Source organism: Apaloderma vittatum, unplaced genomic scaffold (assembly GCF_000703405.1).
Source record: "Apaloderma vittatum isolate BGI_N311 unplaced genomic scaffold, ASM70340v1 scaffold753, whole genome shotgun sequence".
In the NCBI taxonomy this organism is placed as follows: domain Eukaryota; kingdom Metazoa; phylum Chordata; class Aves; order Trogoniformes; family Trogonidae; genus Apaloderma; species Apaloderma vittatum.
Window position 1 is genome coordinate 354 of NW_009708331.1, and position 10,369 is coordinate 10,722.

Sequence of the window (10,369 nt, forward strand, 5' to 3'; positions counted from 1 at the left end):
AAATGGAGTAGCTGCCCGGGGCTCGCCTGCAGCCAAGAACAGGCTCCGCTGCGGCAGAGCCCTGGAGCTCCTCGACTGCTTCCCGGAGCCTGTCGCCACCGCAGTGACCCCTCGGCGCGGGGAAGGCAGGTAAGCAGCTGCTGGTCCAGTTTAATTGCGGTGGGGGCTGAGGCAGGCGCCAAGGCAGGTCTGAAAGCTGAAATGGATGCACCCAGCTGGCCGAGATGAGCTGCAGGAGGGGGTGAGGGAGCAGAGCCAGGACTGAGAGGCAGCAGCTGGAGTACCTGGAGCCCACAAGATGTTGCTGCGTTGTCCCACACTGGGGGACCACTGGTCGGCAGCCTGCCCACCGCCCCAGGGCAGGGTTCCTAGTGCCGAGCTCCATTCAACCAGCCAGCCTGAGCCCTGGCAGGCAAAAGCTGGGCTAGATGGGAGGTCAGTTCCTGGCCCCTGGTTAGCTACAGGAGCGAATTATTTACAGTACAACAGACACAATCCTTGTCTTCTCCTCCCCCAAAGCCCCAGGAATAAATCTTAGGATGCATGGGTTCACCGCAAGCAGTTAGTGGCCGCTGCCTCCATGCCCAAGAAAAGGGAGAGACACTCGCTGCACCAGCTGGGTGTAGAGCCAGGAGCAAGGATGTGCTGGCAGGGAAGAAAGCTGTCCCTGGGCTAACCTGCAGTCTTAAGACAGGATAAAACAACTGGATTGGCTTTTATTCAGCTCACTCATCTAAACAGATGTGTAAACCCGAAGTCACAAGGAATTGGAGGGATGTGGCACGCACACCCCTGTGTCACGCACCGCCTGGGTGGAGGCTGAGCCAGCTACAAGAGCAGACATCAGCGCTCCCCCCGCCGCCAGGCAGGGAGATGCCAGCCAAGCCTCCCAGAGGGATGGGGATCTTTACAGATTATTTTTATTGATTTTTTTTTTTCCCCCTAAGCTGTAGTATCAGCATTTGCTGGTGTTGCAATCCCTGGAGGCGGTGCTGCATTGCTACAGAGCAGCCCTTAGGCTGGGTGGGATGATCCGACAGGCCAGCAGCCAGCTGGCACGCCGTTTCTTGCGGAAGAGGTCACCTGTTCCTGGTTCTTTGTAAACCTGAGCTGTTTCTTCCCCAGTCCCCCACCTCCCCCAGCAGTCATTGCGGAGGAAGGGGGATGCCCCGTGGGTCAGTGACTTGACCCTCTTGCAGGTTCTTCACGAGCTGAGCCAGCCAGCGCTTTGTGGTGGTGTCATCCTTGAGGACCTGGGCGAAGGTGGTGTCCTTCAGCTGGTCAGGAAGGCACTGCCTGAGAGCTTCACGTGCCCTACATCAAGAGACAAGAAACGGGGCCCAACAAATAAACTCACAGGGGCAAGAGGGGAGCAAAACCCCCTGGGGACTGGGCGCTCCTTCACCTGGGGGGGGTCTCCCCGGAGAGCCAGCCCAGGAAAGCACCGAGCAGCACCATTGTAGCATGTGGTGCTCAGTCGGCCAGCACAGCTCCCATTCCTCACGCCAGAGCCCATCGAGCCAACCCCTGTGCCCTGATACCCGTCAGTCAAGAGCAACGCCAGAAGAGGCTGAGACAACAAACATGAGTTTGGGCAGAGTTGCTGATTATCATAGAACTGTAGAATGGGCTGGGTTGGAAGGGACCTTTAAAGGTCCAACCGCCCTGCACAAAATCAGTTCGTATTTCCTCAACTGTTGGCTTCTCTTGTGAACAGCCCACATGATGCAGAAGAGGGAGAGCACAGCGCACCTTGCCCCAGGCCCTCCCTTGTACCTAGTTGTTGAAGGTAAGGGCTGGGCCGGCCACTAAACGCTGACAAATGCGTGGGACCAATAACATTGTGATGAGTGGCAATACACCAGGGAGCCACAGAGGGAGCAGCAAGGCTCGCTCATCCTTTAACAGTCTTATTTGCCCTAAGCTGAAAAGTAAAATCACTGAACAGAATTGGTTGTGTTCAGCTCAAACCAGGACATTAATTAAAGCTCCATGTGAGCTCAGGCAGTCATAACCCGCACAGCTCCAATCTGCACAAGCCCCACTCACTGTATCCACCACAAAAGCTCCTGGGACTAGTAATGAAAAAAACCCAAACCAACCAAAAAGCCCACCCATTTTCCACACTGAGCTAGGATTGACATAAGGACAGACGAGCAACCTTGACCCTCCCCAGGCTGGGCACTGTGGAGATTTGCACTTCCGAGGGAGTGGGAGAAGCCCCTGCCCAAACTCCTAAAATGTTTACCTGGGGTTATCGGAAAGGCGAAGGTAGCAGCGGACGACATGTTTCAGTAGCCGCGCCGATGGCTCCTTGGAGAGCTGCAGGACCATTTTACCCTGTTTGACAGAGGCCAGCATCACCAGTTAAAGTCTTTGTAAGAACAGCTTCACCATCAGCAGGGACTGGGAAAGACCACTCCCTCTGGCTTCCCACGCATCCCAGCCCATTACCCTTCATTTAGCCAGCCCTGCATGGAGCCCAGCGCTCTGCTTGACAAGAAGCCTGAGAAGAGCAGCTAGCCATGTCTTGGAAAGGATTCTCCCTGCAGAATTCTGTCTCGCCTCTATTTGGATTTTACCTCCCCAGGACTGCTTTATGCTCCGAGTCTTCATTAGATTAAAGAGAACCCAGAGTTTCACTCTCGTGGAGGATCCCAAATTCTTTGACAAGCTCAGGCTGAGTCACGCTGTGAGGTGTGTTCCCAAGGTCTGCAGCACTCCCTGTTCTCCACACTTTTCATTTCAACAACAGTGCAGGAAGCCCCGCTGAAGGACTGGGCTCACTCCTACCACATATGCTAAGATCCATGTCTGGTCTTGCCATGCACCTACGAGTTGTATTTTCTGTTTCTGCTGCATCCCCTCATTAAAGCCATTACTGGGAAGTAAGACCCTGTCTCAGCCTCCACTTCTCACACTATGAGGGACTTTGCACCTTTGTACGCACCCAGCCTGGCCAACAGCGTGGCTGCTCTGAAGGAGATTAACATTCTGCTTCCTCCTGTATATGGGGTAATTCCCCAGGACACCAATGTTTGTTTGAAATAAAAAGAACAATCTACCCAACAGATTGGGTTTCCTTCCCCTGTAAAACTACAGGGGGCTACAGCTAGCTACACTGGCTAGCACTAACCATTTTCCTCATAACCAAATCCACCTCTATTTTTATATATATATAAATAAACAAGCTGAAAGGTCTCTCACGTATGTATATAATACAGCCTGTATTGGCAGTTAGCACTTAGCAGGTGGGAGAGACTAAAGAAGGCAGCAAACAGCCAGAGTCCTTTAAACAAGTGTTTGCTTTTTCACAAAATATCTGTTTTACCACTTATATTTAGTGCTTAAAGAAGCTCATTGATGGGAAACCCCAGAGAGAGGACAGGCCCTGCAGAGGTGGGACAGTGGACCACTTCTGACTTCCCCCTTGTATGTTCCATTCTTAACCATAAACCGCTTGTTTGTGCCACAAAAACGGAGCAATGTGAGAGCTTCCCCTTGAACCAAAGGAGCAAAGCAATCAAGTCAAATCGTACATGCTCAAAGGAAGGTGAAACTATGGTCAGACACGTTAGAGGGGCACCTGAGCACCAGAAACTCCCCCAGACAACCCTTCCAAGTCATTTGGAGAACCCTCTAGAAGATGCCACAGCGCCTGCGTAGAAATTAATGCAGACTCCACCTTTAAAAGGGGTTAGGTTTTCCAAACTCTATAAAAAGTGAATTACCGAGTCACAGGACACTGCTGTGGCCATCTTTCTATCTCCTTTCCTCTCTTCTCTCTCCTTTCTCTTTATCATTCTACTTCCCTTTAATACCAAATAAGTTTTCACACTCCCATTCCTCATTGCTCAATAAACAGTTTGCATTTTTCAATTGTCCGTGTGGTTGCACCTCTGATTTTTCCTGCAGGTATCCCAAGGCTAAGCTGCAGTCCGGAGAGAGACCAGGGGTCACATTATCTGGTCGTGACAGCAGGTTCCCCTCATCTACCCTTTTGCAAGCTTCCTGTTCTTATCAATTCTCCAGGGTACCAATATTTATTTGAAATATAAAGAATGACAAGTCAGAGAGTTCTTCAGACCCCTCGTGGACAGGAAATACTAACTTGCTCAAGCATCTAATAGTTGTGTAATATCTCCCTCAGCTACCAGGAGACAGGGAAGTAAATCATCACCCTCATGAGACAGGGGTACACAATTCCAAATTTTCAGATCAGAGAACAGAAGTGTCTATGAACATTTCCACCTTTCTCCATGGCATTATGGAATATTAATCATGTCAGCGCTTCACCCAGTTGCGGGATTATAGCACAGCTAGGATTTTTTCTCCAGTTAACACAGTTTTACATGCCCACATGCTTCCATGTCCAGATCCTTCCCAGCTACAGATTCTTCCCTGGTCTTCTTCCCTACTCTAGGGTTTCTAATTGTGTCCTTCACTTTGCCCCCAAGCCTTCATCAAAGCACTTTCACCAAAGCTTGAATACAAAAATCGCATCACACTGGGTACTACGGACATCAGCTCAAAATCATTCATATTGTGCCATCTGTAGGTGCATTAGGAGGAATTTTTTTTTTTTTTTTTACGCCTGGGAAAACAGACAGACAAATAAATATTCACAAGGAAAGCATCAACATTTAGGCATAGAACTAGCATTGCAAAGCACTTAATGCTGCATTTTCTTCTCCTGAGACTGCTCTTTAAAAAGCAACAATAGCTCTGCCAGGGCAGACATGTATTCCCCTCAGGGAGCTCCAAGATAATAAAGCTCAAGTTGGGGTTATTACTCCTGGGTTGAACAAATTATGTGTAACTTCTCCCTCATCGGGGACAGGGAATGGATAAAAATTGCTCCCTCTGTGTTCCAACACAAGAACTAGAGTCATAAGCAGCAACTAGTAGGAGCCAGGTTCGACAAGTTAAAAAAGCTTTTAAAAAGGAGGTTTCAGGCAGCGAACAGGAAACCTGTGAAACTCCTTGGTAAAGGACACCATGAAGGCAAAAAAAAAGTTTCCATGGGTTCAAGGGGTGGATGGGACAAACAACGGGGGTTACTGCATAGAAAACCCCCAACCAGCCCCAGAAATCCAAAGCTGAATATACCTGGCAGCTGTGAGACATGAGGCCAAGTATCATATATGCTTGCCCTGCTCTTACTCCTTTGCTCAAGTTGCTGCTCTTTGAACCCACTGTGGGAGACAGAGATGGGAAATGATCCAAGCGCTGTGACTGTTCCTATATAAAATCAAATCAATTCATATCCAATACAAAACTCCTTATCTTCTCCAGAGATGTTTACCTGGTTTGTCTTGGGGATATTATGTTCTCTTGACATACAAACCAGAGATGTACACAAGAAACATGTGGAAGTGGAGAACTGCAGAGTCTCAAATAATAAGCCCAAGAAAAACTTGCCTCCATCCACAGAGCAGTAAAACAGCTGCTGAAGAAGCTGGCTGCTGGAGCATATTTTTTTTCTTTTTTTAAAGAGAGGAAACAAATAATCTTACCAATATCATGGCAACATGGGAAAACCGCTCATAAGTCTGACAGATATATGCTAGCCCTGTGTCATCCAGGAGGATTTTCTGAAGAATAAATGTAGCAACCTAGAACGGGGTAAAAGCAGGGGAAAAAACACAAAACATAAACAACTTATCTATGCCAAAAAGGGACAGTCTTTGTGCTGTGTTCTTTTCAAGACAATTTGAGGGCTGAAAGGTCTTTCAGCAGGCAACAAATGCTTTCCTCAGTGAAAGTTTAAAGCCAGAAGAAAACTCAGGACTTGGCATCTCTGGCTAAAGAGAAGGACACAAAGCAGCGCGGACGAGATGACTGGATGCAGGTTACAGGAGACAGCAACTACTGCTGAGCTGCTCAGGACAGCCTCACTACTCTGACACAGAGCAGGAAACAGGGGAAGGATCAGTCCCTTGGCCCTGCCATCTAGATGGCAAGCTGATTTCAATTTTCATCTTGAATTTTACCAATTCATCACGAGACACATGGCTTTCTGGAAGAATCAGTAGATTCACCAGAAAAGCACACACAGACTAAAACCTGTGGCCAGCCTAGCTGGGTCATCAGGCCAGTCTGACCACAGATCTGAGCTCAGGGGGGAAAGGAGCCCCTCATCAGAGGGGACAACAAACTGGTCCAGTGTGGTGAACGTTCCCGTGACCACCATTAACAACTGCCATCCAACCTTTGCATGGCGTAGCTACAGCATTTGCTCTCTCAGGCTAAAGAAAGTTGATCCAGCTCAGCCCTGAGAGTTACTCTGCAGGGCTGCAAGGGAGGAAACGGGCACTGAGAGCAGCAAGATCGTTCCCAGCAAAACTACCAAGCTCAGAACCTCCAGCTTAGTTTCATGGGGATTTTTTTTGAAGAGGTGAAAACTCCACTTGGAATTTCCCCAGCATTTGCAGTAGGACACAAACCATCTCTGCAGGTTACTGGCTGCCTGGTCAATCAGAAATAAACAACATGTCTTAATTAAGACAAAAAGAGTACGTACCGTTTTGGAGAGTTCACTGCCAGACTCCATAATGCGTAAGCAGAGGGGGATAATTTCTGTTGTCAGTAAGAAATTTATCACCTCTTGCTCATCAGTTTTCACCAAGGCCCCTTGAAGGAAAAATAAAACCAAAAATCAATAAATGAGAAATTGTTTGGGGACTGTTTTTTCTAACAGAAAGAGGATGCATTCTTGGTTCTCCCCCAGTGGTAACACAAACACAAAAGGATCATGCCACCCACACCAAACCCTGGGAAGAAATGCATTTAAAAACCCTCTTACTTCATGCATTGAAAGAGAAATGTTTTGGGCAGAAAGAAAGGGGAAAAAAAAGGTATGGGGAAGACAAGGCAAACACACCCAAGTCAATGACAAAAACTCAAAGCCAGCCCAGTGTGCAACCACCCATCCAGAGTCTACCTGGCTGGGCTGAGGGTGAAGGCACAACAGGCCTGCAAGTGCTTCTACTTGCAGGAAACATTTTTTGCGACTTCACTGTTTTCTTATTAGTGAAAAGCCCAGGTCCCACACATCAAGAGGAATCGACCTTCACAACTGACGGAAAAGGAGCAGCTCCTCCTGTTAATACCACAGGACTCAGAAGATCCCAATACAGAGAGATCTGTCATTTTGGTTGTGCAGATCTCTATAGCCACAGCACAAACTGCATCCAACTTGAGAAGAAACCAGTGCTCCAGCGTTACTCTGGCTGCTTACCAATCACCCCGAGGCTCGTGAGCCGCAGGTACTCGAATGGACGTGTCTTGCTGACCGTGTGCAAGAAGGGGTACAGGAAAAGCGGGATATGAGCTGCCAGAAAAGCTGACCTGCAGTAAAGGGAGAACATCCAGCTTGAGAGACAAGGAAAACAGAGCCAGTACACAATCCAACATGACCATGCAGAGCTTCAGACTGTTTCCTGATGGACACCATTGCTGCTGCTCCTCGAAAGTATCAGTTTGCTTCATATCTTTCCATCAGAGAATGAATTCTGGGTACAAAATGCCTAACACCTGCTCTGTCAGTTACCTGCGTTACTCCTTCCAACTGACCAGGAGCAGAGCATATCCCGCTGTTTTTATTACCTCTTTCTGACACCCAGATCCTCTCCTTTGCACATTCACTGTTGCATTTCACCTTGCAGGCTCCCATGGCCAGGGACAATCCACCACAATGCATGTGCAAAGCATCTGCATAACATAAATCCAGACTGGTTAATCTCTAAGCACTACCACAGTCTAAACAGTCCGACACCTTTCCCCAAGAGTCCTCCCACTGCCTTCTGACAATGGTGAAAATCAGAAATGGCAGAAACCTGGAGACTACTCTGCTAGCAGACAGCAGCTCCCTTGCACAATCATCCAACACTCTTCCTTTGTTTTCAGTTTTCAAACTTTAAATGTAAAGGTATGTGGTGTAAAACTACGCTATTTCTTTGAACATCATCTCACGTAGGGTTGCTGTTTAACACTACTTTGCAGCAGCCAAAAACCAACTTCAGCTAGGCAGCACTTTCTTCTTGGCAGGAACAGAAACTTGCGATCACAGATCCCTGGGTAGCTTTCTTCTGAATTTTAGCTACTGATTTTGCCTGAACCAACATCATCTTTTCCCCCACTGACATGAGCTGGACATAGACTGAGAAAACCTGAAGCCAGGCACTGGCTGATGACTCCAGACATCGCTTTGCTATTGCTCCTTTGCCACACACTGTTTCTGAGAAGGACAGTGCTGCTCATTCCACCCTTTGGACAGCTGGTCTAAATAACTGAAAACTGCTGGTCTAAATAACTGTAAGCTCATTAAAACAAGGATCTTGTAGACAGCACTGAGCACAAAGGCACCCTTATCTCTGGCTGAGCTCCCAGGAGCTGCCACAACCCAGTGTTTTGAGAATTTGCAGGATCTAGGGATGATCCAGGGAATGCAATGCATTTTGGGACTACCACAAAGCTGTCATCCTGATAATCTGTGCAAATAAGTGAAAGCAGCAGGCAGTTGCCTATCTTCCAAGCTCATTCCTCTTCGTAGGAAAAAAAAAGGGAGCTTAGTGCTTCTGGAATCCAAAAGACAGGGTGAGCCATTGACATCAACACCTCAGAAAACTCGCACACTTGGAAACACCGACCTCGTTTCAGGATGCGATGCAACACACTGTAGTAGAGCCAAAGCGTTGCAGACTCTGTTGGACTGATGGGCTGTCAAAGTTGGAGGGTTGATTGATGGATAAATATTTACAATTTCCTAAAAAATAAGAGATGAAGAAAAGTTAAAAGAAGAAAAACACCAGAAAGCTGCATCAAAGCATTTGCCCAACTCTGGTAACAGGAGATGACAGTCTGCTCTCATCAAGCATCACTTTGAAGTTACATGATGGCCACGAGGCAAGGGCAGAGCTGGATCCGAGTTAATTTGACAAGGTAATTTCACCAAAATGCATTCAAACTTTAATTTTAGTGAAAAGGGGTTTATTTGATTTTCTGTCTCTTTACTAGCGTAGGGACTGCTTTGTTTTGAACTTCTAAACTGAAGAGGAGTGCTGCTCCTGTGCCTAGAGGAGAGCACATCCACTCTCTTCATTTGTAGCTGTCGGTGCTCTTCTAATTCAATGCAGGGTAAGCAGCTGAGAGGGAGAAATCAGGCTCAGAAATCTGCCTGCTTCCAACTGGAGTTCCCTTCTAATTTTCTTCACTTGTTTCAGGGCCACTCCAAGAACAGTTAGACATTGTCAATACTGAATCCTCTTCTTTCCTGCTTTGACTAGATTTAGCACTGAGAGACAGCCAGTTGTCAGCTGTAGCTTGCCCAGGGACAAGCTGAGCCACTCATTTTCATGTGAAATGCAGGGACATTCCCTTGCAAGGATCTCTGAAGCAGTGAGCAGCACTCCCATGCCGCTTTCAGGAGGCTCCCTGCGAGTGTAGCCAGGGAGTGCTCAAGCTCACACAAAACAAAACATTAACACTGTCATTTTTCTGCTACGACATTGCATGAAAATAAGCACAACGTGATCCACAGGGAACTCATACAACCAAGAACTTGCCTGTTCCCCTTCCAACTACATAAGTTAATCAGAAAACTTAAGTTTCTGCACACATCGCTTTGCTAGAGATAATGGTAAATGGGTTTCCCACATCTGCTCCCCTCACTGCACAATACAAACATCATACGCCCAGCGATGGCAATAAGTGACCCCATCGGAGCTTCCCCAGCTCTGCCCCACGGACACAAGACGTTTGCAATGTGCTGGAATAAAAATGTGTGGAATAAAGTCACCATCAGCCCTACTTACCTGCAGGAGGGCTGCAATTGTACCGAACGAGTGCCACAGCATCGGGGCAAGGTCAGGCACAGACTCACGCTTCTTGCTCAGCTCTAGCAGCGCGTTCTCCCGCGTCTCGGGGCTGGACAGCTCGTTGATCCACTGATAGATCTTTTCCCGGTCAACCTGAGCCAGCGCTGTTGGCACAGGCTGGGAAGAAAACAAGAAAACTTAAGCCATTTTATCCAAGTTTCACCCAAACCCTTCCCACAAACCAGCAGGTAAGCAAAGAAGCACTCAAAAAACTCACAACTGCGGGAGGGAGGAACTAAAGCTGCAGGAAGACATGGATCCCTTCCTTAGATCAGTCTTATTATTTCACCTCTTTGAAACACAAAGGTTGGACTTTCTGGACCGACTCGTTAGGGCAGTCCTCCTATGTACCTTGTTTACATGCATAGGGCCAAAGGGAACTTTTCAAGACTGATTTTGTGCAATAATTCTTGTTGAAAATCAACCCAGAGAACAGTGGATCTGTATTCACAGTCAAGGCGCACTTTCTACTGCTCAGGAAAAATGCAGGA

The 10,369-nt window shown here is 47.7% G+C and overlaps 1 protein-coding gene across 1 annotated transcript; it reads right to left on the reverse strand.

Annotated features, from left to right (window-relative positions):
- Window positions 1–944: 944 nt before the first annotated feature.
- RQCD1 (RCD1 required for cell differentiation1 homolog (S. pombe)) lies at window positions 945–9,995 on the reverse strand (the record flags this gene model as incomplete). Its single annotated transcript, XM_009866503.1, has 7 exons — window positions 945–1,314; window positions 2,249–2,340; window positions 5,517–5,615; window positions 6,524–6,633; window positions 7,241–7,350; window positions 8,652–8,767; window positions 9,816–9,995. Coding segments are annotated over 7 exons (876 nt in total), but the record flags the coding sequence as incomplete, so codon positions are not given.
- Between the last annotated feature and the right edge of the window lie 374 nt (window positions 9,996–10,369).